We start from the raw sequence: 25,000 nt of genomic DNA, 5'->3' as shown, positions 1-25,000 counted from the left end.
GAAGAGAGAGGATTTAAGAGACTTTGAACGTGGCATGGTTGTTGCTGCCAGACATGCTGCTCTGAGTATTTCAGAAACTGCTGATCTACTGGGATTTTCACGCACAACCATTTCTAGGGTTTACAGAGAATGCTCCGACAAAGAGGAAATATCCAGTGAGCGGCAGTTCTGTGGGTGCAAATGCCTTGTTGATGAGGCCAGAGGTCAGAGGAGAATGGCCAGACTGGTTCCAGCTGATAGAAAGGCAACAGTAACTCAAATAAGCACTCGCTACAACCGAGCTCTGCAGAAGAGCATCTCTGAACACACAACACGTCCAACCTTGAGGCGGATGGGCTACAGCAGCAGAAGACCACACCGGGTGCCGCTCCTGTCAGCTAAGAACAGGAAACTGAGGCTACAATTCACACAGACTCACCAAAACTGGACAATAGAAGATTGGAGAAACGTTGCTGCTCTGATGAGTCTCCATTTCTGCTGTCGGATGCTCGGGTCAGAATTTGGCCTCAACAACATGAAAGCATGGATCATCCTGCCTTGTATCAGTGGTTCAGGCTGGTGGTGGTGGTGTAATGATGTGGGGGAGATTTTCTTTGGGTTCATTAGTACCAATTGAGCATCAACGCCACAGCCTACCTGAGTATTGCTGCTGACCATGTCCATCCCTTTATGAGCACAGTGTCTCCATCTTCTGATGGCTACTTCCAGCAGGATAACGCAGCATGTCATAAAGCTCAATCGTCTCAGACTGCTGAACATGACGATGAGTTCACTGTACTCAAATGGCCTCCACAGTCACCAGAGCTCAATCCAATAGAGCAGCTTTGGGATGTGGTGGAACGGGAGATTGGCATCATGGATGTGCAGCCGACAAATCTGCAGCAATTGCGTGATGCTATCATGTCAATATGGAGCAAAATATTTCCAGTAGCTTGTTGAATCTCTGCCATCAAGGATATAGGCAGTTCTGAATGCAAACGGGGGTCCAACCCGGTACTAGTAAGGTGTACCTAATAAACAGGCCGGTGAGTGTATATACAGTTGAAGTCAGAATTATTAGCCCTCCAAAACAGAAATAATATTTGTTCTCAACACATTTCTAATCATAACTTTTAATAAGTCATTTTATTTTCTCTTTGTCATGATGAAAGCGCATAATATTAGACTTGATATTCTTCAAGACACTAGTATTCAGCTTTAAGTCACATTTAAAGGGTTCACTAGGGTAATTAGGGTAAAGTTAGGGTAATTAGGCAAGTCATCGTGTAACGATGTATATTGAAATCTAATATTGCTGAAGGGGCTAATAATGTTGACCTTAAAATGGGTTTAAAACAATTCATAACTGCTTTTATTCTAGCCGAAATAAAACAAATAAGACTTCGTCCAAAAGAAAAAGTATTAGAGGAAATACTGTGAACAACTCCTGAATCTGCTAAACATCATCTGGGAAATATTTGAAAAAGAATAAACAATTTACATGAGAGCGAGCCATTATGACTTCAACCGTATACACATAGCACATTTGTTTTAGATTAGATTTCCCAAGTGACACAGTCGGCAGCAGGAATATAGCGCGCTGTCACTTTAAGCCAGGGGTGTCAAACTCAATTCCAGGAGGGCCGCAGCCCTGCACAGTTTAGGTCCAACCCTGCTCCAACACACTTACCTGTAGGTTTCAAACAAGCCTGAAGGACTCAATTAGTTTGATCAGGTGTGTTTAATTAGGGTTGGGATTAAACTGCAGGGCTGCGGCCCTCCAGGAGTTGAGTTTGACATCCCTGCTTTAAGCAACAGTATCTGGATGCAGCCTTTATGATGCAAGCTGAGACTGCATCACTCAGCAATGCAATGTCAGACACAATGCACTCAAATGGAGCGGGTGACGTCACTGTAAGGGGCGGGGTTAGGTGAGCACATTAAAAAGCATTGGATGCAGCTCAGATTGCAACTGCACCAGGTCTGCATCCAGACCCCTCTCACTTTAAGAGCCATTTTACAGTTTGGGTTTACACAGATATGTAATTGTTTTGCTAATTGCAAAAAATCATCACAATAATTGTTCTGAACCGTATTCTGTGATGTGACTGTGATGCACCTTTTGTAAGCTGCTTTGAATCAATAATTATTGTGGAAAGAGCTGTACAAATAAACCTGAATTCAGTTTGGATAATTGTATTAAAGTGTATTCTGTTCAAAACAAATGAATGGAAGTTTAATTAACCGCACAGCCCTACCTGAGTGCTGGCCAGGAGTCTGCGGTTCTGGAAAACTAGCGGTTCTGCTCCTAAATGTGACTCTCCGGATTCGGCAACCAATCCGCCTAGCAGACGCCGGCGCACAGGCTGATACCCAATAGTAGGCGAGGGTTTTGTGTTACTCTCCTCCTCTTCTTCTGGGATAGCGAGGGTGGAGATCTGCCGTCGGGAGCTTGTGTTGGACGTCAGAGAGTCGCAGGAGCTGAATCGGTTCATTTTCCCCATCACAGTAGCAGTGGCTGGACTCACTGCTGGTTTTTCTTCTGGAAGCGAGCGGAGGCTGGAGGCGCGGGGGAGATGTGGACTGGGAGGTTTGAGTATTCCAGGTCGAGGCAGCTCTTCTAAACCTTCTTCAGCTTCTAGAGAGAGTGCGGAGGCTCTGCGGCGTAGAGCTGAAGCTCCTGTGGTCTGGTAGATGGGCAGAGAAACGGTGCTGCCTTCACCCACATCTGAGCCTTGTTCCCAGCCGACGCGCTTCTTCCTCAGACCCTCCAGGAGCTCGGAGAGAGCCGTGGATGAAGACGCTCTCCCGAGACCTCCAGAACTTTCTTTTACATCTTCATCCAGGTCCTGAGTGCAAGATCTGCCATTGGGAAAACCAAAATCACAATTCATTTACAGCAGAATTCACAAGCAGAACTGACATTTTTGGGCAAACTGTCCCTTTAATACCATTTTTTTAAAGTTACAATTTCAAGTTCATTCATTCATTTTCTTTTCGGCTTAGTCCCATTATTAATCTGGAGTCGCCACAGCGGAATGAACCGCCAACTAATCCAGCATGTTTTATGCAGCGGATGCCACTCGCATACACTACGGACAATTTTAGCTTACCCGATTCTCCTATAGCGCATGTGTTTGGACTGTGGGGGAAACCAGAGCACCCAGAGCAATCCCACGCCAGCGCAGGGAGAACATGCAAACTCCACACAGAAATGCCAACTGACCCAGCCGAGGCTAGAACCAGCGACCTTCTTGCTGTGAGGTGACCGTGGTACCCACTGTGCTACCGTGCAGCCCCAGTCTCAAGTTGACTCTCATTAACTGTTTCCATTCTGAGATGCTAATTAGATTTAAGTGCAAAACTGAAAGATGACATAAAACATTATGAATAAAGCAGCGTTTGCAGTCAATCTATCTTATTTGCACAAATAATCATCAGAGAAGTGTAGTCGAGTGCATTGGGATTGGTCACTCTGGTGTTTTTTTCTCCTCTAATAAACGAGTTGCGCCACAGAAGACGATGACAAAACGTGATGAAATGCGTCGAAGTGAGGCGAAAGGTGACAAAACGTGATGAAATGCGTCGAAGTGAGGCGAAAGGTGACAAAACGTGATGAAATGCGTCGAAGTGAGGCGAAAGGTGACAAAACGTGATGAAATGCGATGAAACGTGATGAAAAGCAACAAAACATGGTGAAATGTGACAAAATGTGACGAAATGCGACAAAACGTGTGGAAACATGACGAAATGTGACAAAACACGATGAAACGTGACAGAATGTGACAAAAAGCACTGAAACGTAATGAAATGAGCAAAGCATGATGAAACGTGACGGAATGAGACAAAACGTGACGAAATGCAACAAAACGTAAGGAAATGCGATAAAACATGCCGAAACATAACAAAATACAACGAAATGAGATGAAATGTGACAAAATGTGGCAAAACGTGACGCAATGCGATGAACGTGATGAAATGAGAAAAACGCGGCATAACCTGACGAAATGGATAAAACGCGATGAAACGTGACGAAATGCGACAAGACATGACGAAATGCAACGAAACGTAAGGAAATGCGATAAAACATGCCGAAACATAACGAAATACAACGAAATGAGATGAAATGTGACAAAATGTGGCAAAACGTGACGCAATGCGATGAACGTGATGAAATGAGAAAAACGCGGTATTACCTGACGAAATGGATAAAACGCGATGAAACGTGACGAAATGCGACAAGACATGACGAAATGCAACGAAACGTAAGGAAATGCGATAAAACATGCCGAAACATAACGAAATACAACGAAATGAGATGAAATGTGACAAAATGTGGCAAAACGTGACGCAATGCGATGAACGTGATGAAATGAGAAAAACGCGGTATTACCTGACGAAATGGATAAAACGCGATGAAACGTGACGAAATGCGACAAGACATGACGAAATGCAACGAAACGTAAGGAAATGCGATAAAACATGCCGAAACATAACGAAATACGACAAAACGAGATGAAACGAGACAAAATGTGCCAAAACGTGACGCAATGCGATGGAACGTGATGAAATGAGACAAAACGCGGCATAACCTGACAAAATGGATAAAACGCGATGAAACGTGACAAAATGAAACAAAACGTGATGAAATGCAACAAAACGTAAGGAAATGTGGCAAAACGTGCCAAAACATGACGAAATGCGGCGAAACGAGCCAAAACATGACGAAATGCGGCGAAACGAGCCAAAACATGACGAAATGCGGCGAAACGAGATGAAACGTGACGAAATGCGGCGAAACGAGATGAAACGTGACGAAATGAGACAAACGGGATGAAACGTGAAAAAATGCGACGAAACGCGACGGAATGAGACAAAATGCAATAATCATGACAAAATGTGCCAAAATGCGATAAAAGGTGATGAAATTAGACAAAACGCGATGAAACATGTCGAAATGGAAGAAACGCGATGAAACGTGACAAAATGAGACAAAACGTGACAAAATGCAACGAAACGTGACAAAATGAGACAAAAACGTGACTAAATGCGACGAAACCTGATTTATTCATTCATTCATTTTTTCTTCAGCTTAGTCCTTTATTTGTCAGGGGTCGCCACAGTGGAATGAACTGCAACTATTCAAGCATATGTTTTACACAGCGGATGCCGCATTAAGCCGCAACCCAGTACTGGGAAACACCCATACACACTCATTCATACATGCACTCAAACACTACGGGCAATTTAGTTGATCAATTCCCCTATAGCGCATGTGTTTGGACTGTGCGGAAAATCGAAGCTCCCAGAGGAAACCCACGCCAACACGGGAGAACATGCAAACTCCACACAAAAACACCAACTGACCCAGCCGAGACTCAAAACAGTGACCTTCCTGCTGTGAGGCCACAGTGCTGACCACTGAGCCACCCAAAAGTCAATCAGTAATACAACATTGTAGAAAAACAACGTGCTCTTGACTCTTACACACTTTTTAATGTGTGTGCTAATAATTCTGATTGACCGAAGAACACTCATTCTGATTGGCTGATGTTGGGGTGTACCTGAAACTGTAGTTGCTCATAGTGTCGGTGACAGACTGCCGTCCGGAGCTGCTTCCGGGTCCTCGTGGCACACCGGCCCAATGACGGATCCCTTCACCAACGTCTTCAGTGCCCACACTGGAGCCCACGCTGGACAGGGAGTCGCTGAAAATCAAACCCAGAGTCACAGTAAAAATACACATCACGTCTTTTAGAAAACAAACTCTCACAAGCAGAGCTGGGTAGAAATGGATTATATGTCGTCATCATTATATAATCAGTACTTGTAAACAACAGAGTAAACAACTTTAATACAATATTCATAATCTGACTCCAGGTACTTTTTGCAGGATAACATGATTACATATTATTTACACAATGGCAGTACGCTGTCACAATGCACTAATTCTCCTAATTATTTTCTCCTTTTACTTATATATTTGTATAATAATCCTGCTGCTTCTTTATGTTTTCAACATTTTGTGTTTTTATTTTCTGCTGGAGAGGGGTTATATGACATTGACACTGTCATCTGCAGTTCTAGTGTTTTTGAAATGATGTCGCAGGGAGATCGCTGTGAATTTCACGTTGTTTTAATATTGTTTTTGTAATGTTGCTGTTTTCTAAATGCTCTTATTTCAAAGTTGTTTTGAGCTCATTAGGTGTAATTTAGTTGTATTGAGTGTGTCTCTCAGCAAACACTAACATGAGGTATATTAGTGTGCGTATTGTGAAGTATGAACAGAAGATATTAACACTCTAGTTGCTATAGAATGAAGATATAGCACATGATTGTCCTGCTACGATATATGCCACATCAAGTCAGTAATGTAAATATAATCCAATTGTAGTCAGATTACATTACCATAAAAGTGTAATTTAAGATTTTATATTACTCCCGTTTGTCTCATGTAGTCAAATAAAGGTTAGTACAATGTAATCTAAATGTAATCCAAAAGTAGTCTGATTACATTACCATAAATGTGTAATCTAGAAGATTATATTGCTGTTTTTTTTATCATGCAATCAAATAAGGGTTGGGACAAAAGTAATCTACCTGTAATCCAAATGTAGTCAGATTACATTAATGTGTTATCTAGGATATTATATTACTGAATACAATTTGTCTCATGTAGTAAAATAAAGGTTAGTACAATGTAATCTAAATTTAATACAAAAGTAGTCAGATTACATTACCATAAATGTGTAATCTAAGATATTGTATTACTGACAAAAAATTATATTATGTATTCATATAAGAACAAAAGCAATCCAAATGTAACCCAAAAGTAGTCAGCTGACATTAATAATTGTGTAATCTAATATATTATTTTACTGACTACAAAAAGTCTCTTATAGTCAAATAACTAAGTAGTCAGATTACATTGCCATAAATGTGTTACCTAAGATATTATATTGACAAAAAATTCTAGCATGTATTCATATAAGAACAAAAGTATTCCAAATGTAATCCAAAATAAATCAGATAACATTACCATAAATGTGTAAATCTAAAATATTATAATACTAAATACAAATTTTTAATCATGTAATCAAATAAGGTCTGATTACATTACCATAAATGTGTAATTCATTCGTTCATTTTCTTGTCGGCTTAGTCCCTTTATTAATCCGGGGTCGCCACAGCGGAATGAACCGCCAACTTGTTCAGTTTTTACGCAGCGGAAACCCTTTTTTATCATGCAATCAAATAAGGGTTAGGACAAAAGTAATCTAATTGTAATCCAAATGTAGTCAGATTACATTAATGTGTTATCCAAGATATTGTATTACTGACAAAAATAATATCATGTATTCATATAAGAACAAAAGTAATTCAAAAGTAATCCAAACCAAAAGTATTCAGATTACATTACCATAAATGTGTAATTAAAGATTTTATATTACTGACTACATATTTGTCTTATGTGGTCAAATATAGGTAAGTACAATGCAATGTAAATGTAATCATAAAGTAGTCAGATTACATTACCATAAATGTGTAATCTAAGAGTTTATATTGACTAAAAAATCTAGCATGTATTCATGTAGGAACAAAAGTAATCCAAATGTAATCCAAAGCAAGTCATTTTACATTACCATAAATGTGTAAACTAAGATATTATAATACTAACTACAAATTGACTCATGTAGTCAAATAAAGGTTAGTACAATGTAATCTAAATGTAATCCAAAAGTAGTCTGATTACATTACCATAAATGTGTAATCTAAGATATATTACTGACTAAAAATGTTATCATGTAATCAAATAAGAGTAAGCACAAAAGTAATCTAAATGTAATCCAAAAGTTGTCTGATTACATTACCATGAACATGTCATCCAAGATATTACCTATTGACTGCAAACTCGAAATTGTAATTTGTAATCAGTAACAGATTTCATATCATAAGCAATCAGTCAAGTCAATAAAAGCCTGTATCAGTGCACGCATGACCGCATGAATATAACGCTGCGTGTGTCCTGAGAGGATTTTTCTCTGCCGTAACGCCACCATTGGGGGTGATTTCAGCTCTGATATCCTCATCTCCACCCAGCAGGCCATGTGTGTGTGTGTGTGTTCAGTGAGCTGTGAGTTCATTAGTCTTGAGAGCGCTGTCATTATCAGGGGCGCAACGCACTGATCCACAGCCTGTTTACAGACTTACTAACGCTGTTTGCCTGAGATCCCAAAACATAAGCTTCCTTCCAAGAGCTGGTGAGCCTGAAGGGAGCATAGTGTACACTACAAATGCCTTCAAAATTGCACTCTCATGAAGCACTGCCAATGATACAAATTAAAAATGAAAGATGAAACTATTTATTTATAATTATTGGTGGTGTATTTTTTAGAAACAACATAATTGCAGTACTGGTGAAGACAAAATATTCAGCCTGTGATATATATATATTGAATTATAAGTATTATTAATCTATTCTTCAAATGTATTTATATAGACAAATATTTCAACATTTTGATGATATAACATATGTAACTGAGTAAAATGTTACTGTGCAATAAAATGAGGGTTAGCACAAAAGTAATCTAAATGTAATCCAAAAGTAGTCTGATTACATTAAAATGTGTCATGTAAGATATTATACTACTAGGTAAAAATGTTATATTGTAATCAAATAAAGAGTTAGCCCAAAAGCAATCTAAATGTAATCCAAGAGTAGTCAGATTACATTAGTATATATGTGTAATCTAAGACATTATATCCAAAACAACAAATTTTTTATAATGTAATCAAATGTGCTAGCCCAAAAGTAATCTAAATGTAATCCAAAAGCAGTCAGATTACATTACCGTACATGTTTAATCAAAGATATTATAATACTGATTAAAATGGTAATGTGTAAACAAATGAGCGTTAGCCCAAAAGTAATCTAAATGTAATCCAAAAGTAGTCTGATTACATTAAAATGTGTAATCTATGATATTATATTACTACTACGTAAAAATGTTATCATGTAATCAAATAAAGGGTTAGCCCAAAAGCAATCTAAATGTAATCCAAGAGTAGTCAGATTACATTACCATATATGTATAACCTAAGACATTATATCCAAAACAACTAATTTTTTATCATGTAATCAAATGTGCTAGCCCAAAAGTAATCTAAATGTAATCCAAAAGCAGTCAGATTACATTACCATACATGTTTAATCAAAGATATTATAATACTGATTAAAATGGTAATGTGTAATCAAATGAGCGTTAGCCCAAAAGTAATCTAAATGTAATCCAAAAGTAGTCTGATTACATTACCATACATGTTTAATCTAAGGTATAATACTGATTAAAATGGTAATGTGTAGTCAAATGAGTGTTAGCCCAAAAGTAATCTAAATGTAATCCAAAAGTAGTCTGATTACATTAAAATGTGTAATGTAAGATATTATACTACTAGGTAAAAATGTTATCATGTAATCAAATAAAGAGTTAGCCCAAAAGCAATCTAAATGTAATCCAAGAGTAGTCAGATTACATTACCATATATGTGTAATCAAAGACATTATATCTAAAACAACAATTTTTTTTCATGTAATCAAATGTGTTAGCCCAAAAGTAATCTAAATGTAATCCAAAAGTAGTCCGATTACATTACCATACATGTTTAATCAAAGATATTATAATACTGACTAAAATGGTAATGTGTAATCAAATGAGAGTTAGCCCAAAAGTAATCTAAATGTAATCCAAAAGTAGTCCTACAATAATCCAATTTTATAATGCAAACCATCATTTGTTACAATAGTTACTTTATACAATAAAATACATTTATTTATTTAAAAATAATTAATAAATTTATGACAATTATTACTACAATTTATTTATAAATAATCCACACTCATATTGGTTGTTTAAAAATTATTATTTGCTATCAATTGTCTATATTTACTAAAAACTTTCTTGGTGCAATGCATCAATGCAAATGAGTCATGTTGGAGTTGCACGACTCCTGTGATGCTGTAAAGTGAAGCAGTGCTCATTCAGCATCATAACAGAACTATAGCATCAAAAACTGCAGCAGCTCTTGCTGAAACACACACGAATAAAGCGACAGAAACATGCTAATGGGCTGCATTCGCCACAGGCTCTCCTGCGTTCTCAGGTAGTGTAATTATTCTCCCCACATTCACACACACACACATTTTTAAGAGCGCTTCATTTTCTACTTTTCATCGGCTGAGGAGAGACGCGGGGGGTCCAGGACAAACACACATGCATTATTCACAAGACAAAACACATCACAGCTGGCACACTTCACAAAAGGTGAGCTCTCATATTTAACAAAGCAGAAGTGTGTATGCGTGTGTTCAACATGTGGTCATTCAGACTCGACATCGCACACACACACACATACACACGTACATCATTGAAATCAAGAGCGTCAGGCCATCCATCCACATTTCAGAGCATTTAGCCTCCACCAACAGCAGAAAACACACTTCACTTGCTTTCATATGCACAGAAACAGCAGAAACATTCCTTCATTTCACTGCTGATGTTAATGTGTGTTATGCTGATGCAGCTCAACAACACAAGGAATGTTTGCAATAGCTTTTCTGGGAATAAGAACATTTCTGCAACGTCCTAAATCATTTGGCCTTTAAGATTGTTAAAGATGTATTGTCACTCAAATAAACTTGTGTTTTGTCACTTGTGAATTATAAAGAAGCTTTAAAATATATAATTTAATAATTAAAATAATCACATAAATATGTGTTAAAAGTTCAGTATTGTTAAAATATATAAAAATATAAAAAAACAATTGTGTAAATTCTGTCAAAAACTAATTATTTATCTTTTGATATTTAAATATGAGAACTTTAACATATATTTTAACTCCAATAAAAGGAGGAAAAAGGGAAAGTGATTTTAATAGAAAATGGTTATTTTAATTAATAAAAATATTAAAAAGTAATGATAAAATTGATTAGCTTGATCAGTCATTATGAGAATAATTTAACAGCATTAATAACAAAAAGCTTTGATTCATTTCATTAAATTTAAAAATATACTTTTAATAACTTTAAAATAACTTTCTAAATAATTAAACAAACAAATAATAAATATATATATATATATATATACATACATACATACAGTTGAAGAATTATTTGCCCCCCTTTGACTTTTTTCCCTTTTTAAATATTTCCCAAATGATGTTTAACAGAGCAAGTAAATTTTCACAGTATGTCTGATAATATTTTTTCTTCTGGAGAAAGTCTTATTTGTTTTATTTCGGCTAGAATAAAAGCTGTTTTTAATTGTTTTAAAGAAATTTTAAGGTCAATATTATTAGCCCCTTTAAGCTATATTTTTTCTCGATAGTCTACAGAACAAACCATCGTTATACAATAACTTGCCTAATTACCCTAACCTGCCTAGTTCACCTAGTTAATAAGAATATCTAGTAAAATATTATGTACTGTCATCATGGCAAAGATAAAATAAAATAAATGAGTTATTAAAACTATTATGATTAGAAATGTGCTGAAGAAATCTGCTCTCCGTTAAACAGAAATTGGGGAAAAAATAAAAACAGGGGGCCGAATATATATATATATATATATATATATATATATATATATATATATATATATATATATATATATATATATTGGTAGAGTTCAGATCCAAAAACTTAAGTGCCATCTGAAATTTTCCTCGAAAATGAACTTTTTTTCAGCTTCCTTCGTTTATGTTGAGATATTTTACTTTAAAGACCAGGAAAAGGACCTATTCCTTGCCATAAAAGTGACTGTATTGAACACACACACAGGAGCCTGATAAAAATGCTCATTGTAAAGGAAAATTTCAGATGGCATTTAGAGGTTGGAGAACTCTATATATAGATATATATATTCACACACTTGAAGTCAGAATTATTAGCCCTCCTTTGAATTTTTTCTTTTTCTTTTTTTATATTTCCCAAATGATGTTTAACAGAGCAAGGACATTTTCACAGTATGTCTGATAATATTTGTTCTTCTGGAGAAAGTCTTATTTGTTTTATTTTGGCTAGAATAAAAGCAGTTTTTACATTTTTTAACACCGTTTTAAGGTCAAAGTTATTAGCCCCTTTAAGCTATATTTTGTTTCGAAAGTCTACAGAACAAACCATTGTTATACAATAACTTGCCTAATTACCCTAACCTGCCTAGTTAACCTAATTAACCATTTAAATGTCACATTAAGCTGTATAGAAGTGTCTTGAAGAATATCTAGTCTAATATTATTTACTGTCATCATGACAAAGAGAAAATAAATCAGTTATTAGAGATGAGTTATTAACACTATTATGATTAGTAATGTGTTAAAGAAATCTGCTCTCCGTTAAACAGAAATGGGGAAAAATTAAAGGGGGGGGGAGGGGGGGATAATTCTGACTTCAACTTTATATACATACACTTACACATATTTTTTAAAGAATCAATAGACTATTAATATTAATAATCAAAACCGAATATATTTTTCAGTGTTGCCAAGTCCAACATGCATCCTGAGCTCCAGCCTGAAGCCGCATTCATCTGAGAGCTGATTGGCTAAAACACAACACAATGAAGAAGTGCTTACAGATCTCTCTTTCTGGAGAACGACTCCACCGCCGTCTGCACACTGAGAGAACAGAGACGCGTCACACACACACAACACTAGCAGTGTTCCACTTTCAGCTAGCAGTCACACACTCACATGCTCGCTCAAAACAAAAAGTTTCTAATATATGTTTGTTGAAAAAGAAAATGAAACCAAAAAATTAACACAAAATTAGTGTGGAGCATTGTTTGTTTTATTATATAAAATTCAGATAAAAAAAATAAATATATATATATATATATATATATGTGGTATTTTTTCCTGAAAGCATTTTTTGTGAATCTGAAATATGCTACTTAGGAAACGTTTTGTTGTACGGTTCAGATGACAAATCCACCAGAGGGCGCTGTCTACATTATTGTGAGTCTTAAATATGCAACTTAGTAAATATGTTACTTATGTATATATTTGTGCGAATCTAAAATACATTACTAAGGGTACTTTTGTTGCATGTTTCAGATGACAAATCCACTAGAGGGCGCTGTATACATTATTGCGAGTCTTAAATACGTAAATAAGGGTACATTTTTTCCATGTTAAAGATGATAAATCCACTAGAGGGCGCTCTATACATTATTGCGAGTCTTAAATACGTAACTTAGGGTACATTTTTTCCATGTTTAAGATGATGAATCCACTAGAGGGTGCTGTATACATTATTGCGAGTCTTAAATACGTAACTTAGGATACATTTTTTCCCCAAGTTTCAGATGATAAATCCACTAGAGGGTGCTGTATACATTATTGCAAGTCTTAAATACATTACTTAGGGTACATTTTTTCCATGTTTCAGATAACAAATCCACTAGAGGGCGCTATCTGAATTTTTGCATATCTGAAAAACACTACTTAGGGTACATTTTGTTGTACATTTTAGATGACAAAACCACTAGGGGGTGCTGTCTACATTTTGTGAATCTGAAAAACATTGCTTAGGGTATGTTTTGTTGTGTATGGTTAGCACAAAAACTCCTTTTAAAACAGAAAAAGATAGCTTTTATCGTGTGCCACGACATCATGTCACGTGTTGTTAGGACATGATATAAGGGTTAGAAAGATAAGAGCGGAGACGCACCTTTCTGTATCGCTATCATCACTGGACTCAACCTCCTCCAGCGCCGCCTGCAGATCCACGATCCGCCTGATGGACGTCTCCAGATCGGCCTGTAGAGTCTGTCTGACGGCGCTGAGCTCCTCCACCTGCATCTCCTGGAGAAACAGCAGATCATGTGTGACGGTCAGTCAGGGTTCATCAGAGACAAACATCAGCAATAAATCATTGGCTATGCTTCCATTTACCTATTGTTATTCGCATTTTGAAATATCGCTTACAAAAATCTCTATGAAAATACCATTTTGTTATACGTTTGAGATGAAAAATCCACTAGAGGGCGCTGTCTACATTTTTGTGAGTTTGTAATACGTTACTTAGGAAATGCTTTGTTGTACATTTCAGATGACAAATCCACTAGAGGGCGCTGTCTACATTTTTGTGAGTTTGTAATACGTTACTTTGCAAACATTTTGCTGTACGTTTCAGATGACAAATCCACTAGAGGGCGCTGCTTACATTTTTGTGAATCTGAAATACGTTACTTAGGAAACGTTTTGCTGTACATTTTGGATGATGAATCCACTAGAAGGCGCTGTCTACAGTGTCAATTTGAAATACGTTACTTAGGAAACGTTTTGTTATATGTTTGAGATGATAAATCCACTAGAGGGCGCTGTCTACGTTTTTGTGAGTTTGTAATACGTTAATAAGGAATGCTTTGTTGTACATTTCAGATGACAAATCCACTAGAGGGCGCTGTCTACATTTCTGCGAATCTGAAATACGTTACTTAGGAAACGTTTTGCTGTACATTTTAGATAATAAATCCACTAGAAGGCGCTGTCTACAGTGTCAATTTGAAATACGTTACTTAGGAAACGTTTTGTTATACGTTTGAGATGACAAATCCACTGGAGGGTGCTGTCTACATTTTTGCGAATTTGAAATACGTTACTTAAGGTACGTTTTGCAGCACGTTTTCAATAAATTAAAAAAATGTGCATTAAAAAAAACTAAGCATATAACTGAGTAGGATAAAGTTTTATGCTATATTTATAAATGTACATAAACTACGATAAGAACACATTTACTAAATAAATTCCAGCATGTGGATCTATAAAGTCATGTGATTTAGTTCATGTGATGAAAAAAAATGTGTTTGATGGGACAAACTAATAGACAAAGTGGTGTTTCCTGCACATTGTAAAACATCTGAACTGTTGTTTTGCTCATGCCTCAGCCAAAGTCTGTCATCAAAGTGCTGCAGTATTATTATTACCTCCAGAAATATTATAGCCTCCAGTGACAATAAGACAGTAGTGTGTCATTGACTAAAGGACAGAAGTGTGTGTGTGTGTGTGTGTTATTGACTAAAGGACAGTATTGTATGTGATATTGACTAAAGGACAGTGGCGTGCTCTTGTTTATGGAATAATGTGATCATCAGTGCTGGAGAAGCAGTGGAGCGTCTGGTTTCTCCTCCGTCTGTCTGTGATTAATTCTCTTTGTCTCCTTCAAGGTTATTGATACAACAAACCCCACTGCGCTGCTCTCATCTCCATGACGACCACACCTTCACTGCGTCCCCTTCACTACCAATAACCTGAGTGTGTGTCTGAGTGAGAGTGTATATAGTGTGTGTGTGTGTGTGTGTGTGTGTGTGTGTGTGTGTGCGCGCGTGTGTGTGTGTGTGTGTGATGTGTTCATGGGTGTAAGTAAATGTAGTATGCATGTGCATGTTAGTGTATGTGTGTTTTTGTGTGAGTGTAAGTGTGCTGTATGTAGTGTGTAAGTTGAGTGTGTAAGTGTTTATAGTGCATATGTGTATGTGTGTATGTGCAGTGCACAGTGTGTGAGTGTATGCATGTACAGTATATAATATACACACATATATGAGCATATGTGTGTAACTGTATGTAGTGTATATGTGTGCGTTTGAGTGAGAATGTGAGTGTATTTGTGTGTGTATGTAAGTGTATGTAGGGTGTGTGTAAATGTATGTAGTGTATATGTGTGTTTAAGTGTGTGTGTATGTGTGAGTAAGCCTGTGTGTGTGTGTGTGTGTGTGTGTGTGTGTGCGTGTAAGTGTATGTAGTGTACAGTATATGCGTGTTTGAATGTGTGAGTGTGCATGTAAGTGTGTGTATGTTTTTGTGTGTTAGTGTTCACGTAATTGTGTGTATGTGAGAGTGTGTGCCGGTGTGTGTATGTGAGTGAGTGCATGCATGTGCAACTGTGTGTGTGTGTGTGTGTGTGTGTGTGTAAGTGTATGTAGTGTACAGTATATGCGTGTTTGAATGTGTGAGTGTGCATGTACAGTAAGTGTGTGTGTATGTGTGAGTGCATGCATGCGCAAGCGTGTAAGTATTCTATATGTGTGTTTGAATGTGTGAGTGTGCATGTAAGTGTGTGTATGTTTTTGTGTGTTAGTGTTCATGTAATTGTGTGTATGTGAGAGTGTGTGCCTGTGTGTGTATGTGAGTGAGTGCATGCATGTGCAAGTGTGTGTGTGTGTGTGTGTAGTGTATATGTGTAAATAAATACAGGCCACAACTGAACATGCAGGATGATCTCCAAGTGGCGGTCTCCAAAATTAAACCAAGAATAGACTTGGGTTTATTGGTGTGTGTGTGTGTGCAGCGTTGCGTGCAAGGTTTGTATATTTATCACCCCCTCAGAGGATATTTAGAGTCACTGGCATTGTTATTTTAGGGTGAAGAGTTTGGAAACCCCCTGGTCTAGAAAATGCTTCTTGATTTAGGAAGTTTGAAATACTTGGACTACAACCAAGACAGAAACTAGGTAAGAACTGTTTTGCAGTGTGTTTATTAAAGGTGTGCATGTGTGTGTGTGTGTGTGTGTTCACCAGCTCCATGCGCCTCCTGCTGCTGTCCTGCTCTCTGCCAGTCAGATCCTCCATCTCCATCCTCATGTCCTCCAGCCTCTGCTGGTAATATCTGCAGTTCTCCCTCTCTCTGGCCTCAGCCTGTGCTGCCTGCTCCAGCTCCTCACCCAGACGAACCACACTGTCCCGCAGACGCAGAACCAGCACCTACAACACACACACACACACACACACATATACATACAGCGGAAGTCTAAATGATTTGCCCTCATGTGAATTGTCTTTTCTTTTTCTAATATTTCCCAGATGATGTTGAACAGATTCAGGAACTGTTCACAGTGTTTCCTCTAATATTTGTTCTTCTGGAGAAAGTCTGATTTGTTTTATTTGGGCTAGAATAAAAGCAGTTTTTAATAGTTTTAAAGTCATTTTAAGGTTAATATTTTTAGCCCCTTTAGCAATATTAGTTTTGGATTGTCTCCAGAACAAACCACTGTTATGCACTTAAACTCTGCAGGCCCAGTACCGCGTCAGTAACACCATCGACTTCCGATTTAAGATTTAAAGGGCTCGCATTGCACCAGAACCAGTAAGTGGTTTCGTTTGAAAGTGTATAATCTATATTTTATGCACATGTGCATCACTTTGGTTTTTATTTTACTGTATAAAAGTTATTTACACTTAAATACACAGTGTTTTGGAGACCCGAGCTGGGTTGTGAACATTGGTTTATTTTCATATTTTCCATCTGACACATGTACATGTTATAGCTCAAATGAAAGCTCTTGCCGGTGCTCATACAGTTCTAGCATTCTTTTTACTGAATTATATTCACATATCAAACAGTTGCCGAATGAATCGCGGTGTTTGCATGGCGCAGAAGTGAAAACAATACGTTCATGATCAATAAGCAGCCCCAGATAGCACAGACAGCTGTCATCTCTCACCTTATGCTGTGTGCTTCAGGGTCATTCTCCTCTGTTTTTGAGGTTATGTGCATAAGTAATCCTTTTATATGTCTGACGTGCTCCAAACACAGTGAATTATGTTTGATCAAACAAAAGAATAGTGAAATATGAAGACAATGATCGCTCCCTGTGGCTTGTACAGCACCTCTCATCAGTTGGAATACAATAACTTCTGCATAGATTATGGTGGAGACATTTTTCTTTTGTCCTATGATTACAGACATGTGCAGGAACCACCAACATTAATTACAGCACACTAGACCACACACAACCTAAAAGGTACACTTTCACATTTGAGTTCATAAAAAAAAAAAAAAAAAAGCGCCCCTTTTTTAGGTGTTTATTACAACACAGATGACATATACAGTTATTTCTGTATAAGTGAAAACACTTTCAGTAGTATTTATGAAAATTCAAAGGGTTTTCTTTAAAATGATACCAAATTTTTGCATTTACACCTCTGCATGTGGATTTGGGAAGCTTTTAAATTTGGGTAGGCAAAATCCAGGCGGAAATCCCGAAATAGCACCAGAGTTGAACTGGTTACACAAAGACTTGCCTAATTACCATAACTTTACCCTAATTACCCTAGTGAAGCCTTTAAATGTGACTTTAAGCTGAACACTACACAGTAAAATCTTCAGAGTAAAGTTTACTCAGTTCAGAGAACATTTGGTCCCTCTCTAAACTGAGCAAAATTTACTCAGCAGCAGAGTTAAAGTTAATGAGACAATGATAGGGTTAATTAAGTGATGATTGAGGACTGATGATGAACACCTGCTGTTAATAAGCAGAAACAGAAGAGAAGCAGCAGCAGCAGCTTCGCTCATTGCTTACCTGATTGACTTTATTTCTGTCAGATGTTCACTGAGAATTAACCGTTTTAGTTCTTTACATTTTATAAAAATAAATTGTTTTTTTTTTCGCCTGATGTCACCATCATGGAGAAAAGTGGTTGATTTACTTGGACTCGATTTCTAATGTTTATTTTTCTTTACTTACAATGACAAGTATAAAGAGAGCACATGTGATCAAGTTGATTGATCCTGTGTGGATTCTTACTCTTGATAAGAGTAACTGTACAAGAAATTATGTTTAGATGATGGTTTATCATATAAGAAACCAAATTCAGTGTTTTTCAAGAGAATGGATCTCAGCTGTGGTGTTATATTAAAACACATTGAGCATCTGAATCACTTTAGAGACACAGACATCAATAATCAGCGTATCTATCTCAACTTAGTGGTGGGCAAAGCGAGGCTTCGTGAAACACTGAAACTATCGAAGCAAATGTGTCGAAGCTTCTAAACGTTTTAAAACACCACTCTACGGTGACACCTAGTGGTCATTTTATTTGTATTTCACTGATACAGCTTCAGCAAAGAACAGTTGAGCAAATTGATGTATCAAATCCCACTTTGTAGCCTTGAATCTTCAGATGGTTTAGTCGAGCGGTTAGAGTTTGTGACTACCATGCGGGAAAAAATGGGTTCGAATCCAGACTGACACAAGTATGTTGAAATGCTTTAATACCAGTTGGTAATGCTTTGTTATTGTATCGTTTTGTTTCAACATTGCTCTGACATACGAATAAACATTTGTAAATAAATTTGTATTTTGTTCATATAACAGGGTTGTTACTAGTTCAGATACAGTTGTGGCCAGAAGTTAACAATAATTATTTATATTATTAATTAAATTTCCTATTGTATTTTATTAACGTCTATCCAAAACCTAAACCCATCACAGTACTGTAACAATATGAATTATTGTTTTACAGTGTTACAAAAATGATGCTAAGTTGATGGTGTATCCGCAACTGTATCCTATCTAGGCTACACCATAAAACAGTAACATGATTAAAATACATAAAATCATGATTTTGGAGTATTTGTAATAGTCGAGATTCGAACCCAAAAGAAATTCGAAATACAGTTCCAAAGTGCACACGCACGGTCCACTAGACCATACAAGTCGAAGACTTAACAAAGATCATGCCAGTGGAATGCAGATTCTCCGGGTCTTGAAACGCCTCTGAAATGATCGATGCTTTGAATCGCTTTTGTCACGTGACCAAGTGTTTCGAAACACTTTAGTCACGTGACCTGGGTGTTTCGGATCATGCTTCGGTACAGTGTTTCGAAACACTTGCGCTTCGGGATCTCGACACTGTGTCGAAACGTCAGTTTCACGTCAGCCAACCCTATCTCAACAGTGGTTAGAGATTTTATTTTATTTTTTTTGATGCAGTGCATGTTAAGACAATCATACGACATTCATCCATAGTTCCCACTTAGAAACTCACCATAGTTAGGAAGCATACGCTGATTGTTTATGTCTGTGGGTTTTGAGTGTTTCAGATGTTCAATGTGTTTTATGATCTGATAAAAGTATTGGTGAGCTCCATTGTCTTAATACAGTGCTCCTTTTGTGATACAACATTATTTAAACTTAATAGGTCAAAACCAATTTTACTGATTTGACCAGTGACTAAACCACCACAGAGTCAATTATCCAGAGCACAACTGCTCTCTTTATACAATATTTGCCACAATACACTATTTGGCAAACAAAGAGAAACTAACATTAGAAATCGAGTCAGAGTCCAAGTAAAGAGAGGGACCAAATGTTCTCTGAACTGAGTAAACTTTACTCTGAAGATTTTACTGTGTAGTGTCTTGAGGAATATCTAGGCCCCGTTTACACTAGTGCGTTTTAGTTTGAAAACGCATAAGTTTTGCTACGGTTACGCCAACCGTCCACACTACGCCGGAGTTCTCGAGCGCCGAAAACGGAGCGTTTCGAAAACGCTGGAGAGGCCGTTTTCATTCTGAAACGCTGCTGCTCCGTCTCAGTGTGGATGGGGAAAGACGGAGACATCTGAAAACGGAGGCGGGGCTGCAGACATTCGCCTTTCTGATTGGGGCTTTCCCTCAATATTAAGTAGCCTACACACAGTTCAGTCCTGAATCTTCTCCGTGTAAGTTCAGACTTCGCAAGTTTGATCAAGGCTGCAGTCTCTTCTTCTCAGTTTGATATGGAAAACATACCGAGGACACGCGTTAATCTTCACAGGGAACCGTGTACTTTATAACTTCATTCACATCACCCTGGCAATGTTGTTTCACTTTCTCAACAATAAAATGTAAACTTGATATAAAGAAACTGCCTATTTTTATTTTAATATTAACAACTAAACAGACAGCAGAAATGTTGAGGCGTCGTGCTGCATGAGCGTCATCTTCACTGTGTGGATATTTATAACAAAACGGTGCCGATAACAACTGCCTCCTTTCAATTTCAGTGAAAATACGAAACATACCCTCTCTTTTGCTGAGTATCAGTTTTAATAATCGATAATGGCCATAAAAGTATAACATACAATAAGTTTATACATTATAGGAAATAAAGGCAAGCGATCAGTCAATATACACAATGTAGGCTACGTGGTTACATTAATCATTAACTTATCTTTGCGCTCAGCCAAAACACGTTACGAGAACAAGTAATAGATTCCAATGACCAAAGTCAGGGAATATGTCGTTAGATAAAGACAACAAGATGAATGAAATATCCCGTTTAATAAATATAGTGAGATTAGATCCAGCGGGAGATGCTTGATGAGAAGTCCGACTAGCAGAGCTCTCATCTGGGTAGATGGGCTGCAGCGCTTGCCAAAGTGTCTGTGTGGTCACGTGATGTGCGTTTTCAGCGTTTTGGTGTGGACGGAGAGCAGTTCAGAAACGCTGGGTAAAACGCGAGTGTGGACGCGGATCGTTTTCATTCTAAAATGCCGTTTTAAAACTAAAACGCACTAGTGTAAACGGGGCCCTAGTCTAATCTTATGTGCTGTCATCATGGCAAAGAGAAAATAAATCAGTGATTAGAGATGAGTTATTAACACTATTATGATTAGAAATGTGCTGAAACTGCCTGTACATTCAGAAAGCACTGCAGTCGTTTCCCCCAGGCCTGCGTTAGACCACAGGAACAGTGTGTGAGCATGCAGATAAAGGGACAAATCTGTGTGTGAGTGAGGACTCACCTGAAATCTCTTGACCTGTCCTCTCTGGAACTCCAGCTTGTTCTCCAGATCACAGATACGGGCCTCCTGCTTGCTCACGATGCTGCGGGACACGGTGGACGACTCCAGAAACTGAACACGCGACACACTCGTCTGCAGCTGGAGATAAAGCACTGCTGGGTCAGGACAGGTCCACACAACCCAACAACTTACCGCTGCACGCTTTCAGGTTGCAGCTGGAATTGATGTGCTGTATGTCTCACCTCCTTCTGTAGAGTCTGTCTCTGCTTCTTCAGCTCCTCCATCTCAGCCTGAAGCTCTCGGATCTGAGAGATGTCACTGGAAGACTGCCATAAACACATGTTTGGTTAGCTTTGGGATGTACGTAATCTCTCTCACACACACACATACTTGTGTACGTGGTTTACAGGGACTCTCCATAGGTGTAAAACTGCTTCTCCTATGGCCTTACCCCATAGATAAACACTACAGAATGCACATCACTCAAGGAAATGGGGAGAAGTGTAATGTCAGTATGATGAAGGAAGCCTCGCCTGCTAGTACAGGAGACAATCGTAAATCACTAATAGACAGATGACTCTGATGATGATGATGACTGATACATGTATAATGGCTCGGACCAGAAGACTTCTGTAGATTTGGTGTGACTTGAACGTTAAAGATACAGTTGTTGTTTAATTTTATTTGTGATTCCTAATATGAAGTGTAATTGTAAGCTTGGCAAGCAGTTTTGAAGAATTTGATGTTTTCCCATTTAAACAGAAAGCCCAGGCATACTGCCTAAAAAGCGTTTCAAAGATGGCCGACAAGTGAAATGACTTGCCTTGAAGAGACTTCAGTATAGGTGTTGCCTTAATTACTACAGTAAACAAAGCAACATGATGTTAAATCTAGCAGGAGTTTATTGATTTACACAGCACCACAGAATTGGCATATTAAAGGCAAACTTTATCATACAACTAGATATTGTTTAAGACCATGTAAAATAGCATTTAAAACTTTTTAAAAAATTTTCACGGCCTTAAATTTCTCTGAATTGGTTTATTAATTTTTAATACTTTTTAAGACCCCACAAACACCCTGAGTTAATCTAATGAACCTAGTGAAGCCTTTAAATGTCACTTTAAGCTGTATAGAAGTGTCTTGAGGAATATCTAGTCTCATATTATGTGCTTTCATCATGGCAAAGAGAAAATAAATCAGTTATTAGAGATGAGTTATTAACATTATTATGATTAGAAATGTGCTGAAGATAATCTGCTCTCCGTTAAACAGAAATTGGGAACTATCAGCCTATGCCCCCATAGCAAGAAATCATATGTTCACCCGCTCTACTATAGACAAAACTTTTGACATCTGGTCTATGAAAGGTCTTAAGATATTAAAATATGCTTATTGATGGGCAATTTGCTTCATTCCAACAAGTAAAAGATCCAAATTCCAAATGCTCACTTCTTTAGATACCTCCAGCTGCAAAGTTTTGTGTCCTCCTCAATGAGTCACTATCCATCACTGCCTCCCCCCTCCCTGCTTGACTCTATCATGGAGCTAAGCCCATACTCAAAGGGACTTATTGGCAAAATATATTCTATAATTATTTCCCACAATCTGGAACCTCTAGTAAAATTAAAAAGAAAATGGGAGGTGGAGCTAGAGATAGAACTATCAGAAGATATGTGGCAATCCGTTTTAGACAATATACACTCATCTTCAGTTTGTTTAAAACATAGAGTTATACAATTTAAAGTAGTACATAGATTACATTGGTCCAAAGTTAAACTAGCCAAATTTAAACCGAATATAGAGCCTAATTGTGACCGGTGTAACATTGAGCCAGCTACTTTATCTCATATGTTTTGGGCTTGTTCAAAATTAAAGAAATTCTGGCAGCTAATATTTAAATTCCTCTCAGACGCATTAAATACCTATATAGAACCTGAGGCCATAATTTTAATTTTTGGGATCACACCACAGTCCTTATGTTTTAACAAAAGCAAGATAAATGTGATTGCCTTTGCTTCGCTTTTAGCTAGAAGATTAATATTGCTGAAATGGAAGGAAAAACTTCCACCAACCTTTAAGCAGTGGCTTATGGAACTTCTACACCACCTGACCTTAAAAAAATACAATACACTCTAGGAGGCCGTACTGACGTATTTTTTCTCATCTGGCAACCTGTTTTAGATCACATAAAAAAAGATGGACTCCTCAGTCATTTTAGAAGAGTAAAACCTTTCCTCGTTTTTTTTTTTTTTCCTATTTTGTGTATTTTCTTTTTTTTCCCCTTATACAGTATATGAGAGTAACATATGTTTTACTTAATATTACTATTTATTTGTATTTTATCTTAATATTATTTATATTTTTTTCTAGAACCTAAATGTATGTGTGCGACAGGTTCTGTTTGTTTGTTGTGTAAAAAAAAAAAAATTTAGGGGGGCTCATACTTCTGACTTGAATACAAACACACACACACACACACACACACACACACATATATATATATATATATATATATATATATATATATATATATATATATATATATATATATATATATATATATATATACACACACACACACAACAGTTCTGTCTGGTTCTCAAATCTAATTGGCTGATAATAGCACTCGTACAGCCTCTTCACTCTTGTGTATTATTCTGCCCATACAGAGTGACAGCAGATCAGTAAACTCACTACAGTTTGAAAAGTATTGCAGCTGGTGGACAACATGATGTACTTTTGAGGCTTTTTTATGCGAGAATAGTTGTTTAGATTGCAACTATGCAGTTTTTTATAAGGATAGTGCCCATTTTAAACATTTATAATTATGGAGATTCAGTGCGTCGGCATCCATCAGCCTGTCATTGAGCAGAGCAAAGATGGTTGATGTTGTGCATCTACAAGATAGCGACAGAGATTGCATAATAAGCCCTTACAACAGAAAAACTCAGCATAATTTCAAACTACACTTTAGACATTACGCTAGAGAAGCATTCAAGTACTAGCTCTAAAGTGACGTTGGTGAATTAGTAACAGTGTTAGCTGCAGATGTAGATGAATGGCGGAAGAAAGTAGTTCCTCATACAAAAGGATTTTTAGACTCTCCATGTTTGATTATATACATATTTACATATATATATGTATGTATGTATATATATGTATATATATATATATATATATATATATATATATATATATATATACATATATATACACAGTACATACACGATTATGTCGTTGAACTGGTGTATACAGCTGTATATCATCACTGGTGGGACATCAAGGCCTGCAGCGTCGAGGCCACGCACGCCTCCAACCAGTACCGATATAAAGACACTACGAGTGTGATATTGCTTATACATATATATACATATATATATATATATATATATATATATATATATATATATATATATATATATATATATATATATATATATATATATATATATATAT

At 37.1% G+C, this 25,000-nt stretch overlaps 1 protein-coding gene across 6 annotated transcripts in view; it reads right to left on the bottom strand.

The window, feature by feature from the left end:
- Positions 1–25,000, bottom strand: part of myo18b (myosin XVIIIB) — a 673,005-nt gene that overhangs the window by 554,312 nt on the left and 93,693 nt on the right. For 3 of the 6 annotated variants that reach the window (XM_073915215.1, XM_073915212.1, XM_073915213.1), the window contains exons 37-43: positions 21,784–21,867; positions 21,542–21,679; positions 16,550–16,735; positions 13,705–13,838; positions 12,609–12,650; positions 5,544–5,687; positions 2,238–2,841 (exon numbers count right to left, since the gene is read on the bottom strand). The exons of 1 other annotated variant lie outside the window; for it this stretch is intronic. In XM_073915215.1, the coding sequence (XP_073771316.1) occupies positions 2,238–2,841; positions 5,544–5,687; positions 12,609–12,650; positions 13,705–13,838; positions 16,550–16,735; positions 21,542–21,679; positions 21,784–21,867 (1,332 nt within the window). The remainder of the gene's footprint in view (positions 1–2,237; positions 2,842–5,543; positions 5,688–12,608; positions 12,651–13,704; positions 13,839–16,549; positions 16,736–21,541; positions 21,680–21,783; positions 21,868–25,000) is intronic. 2 more of the 6 variants (XM_073915216.1, XM_073915214.1) reach the window with 1 other exon arrangement.

Source organism: Danio rerio, chromosome 10 (genome assembly GCF_049306965.1).
Source record: "Danio rerio strain Tuebingen ecotype United States chromosome 10, GRCz12tu, whole genome shotgun sequence".
Lineage (NCBI taxonomy): Eukaryota > Metazoa > Chordata > Actinopteri > Cypriniformes > Danionidae > Danio > Danio rerio.
Note: the sequence above shows the minus strand (reverse complement) of the source record. Positions and strands in the feature narration are given on the sequence as shown.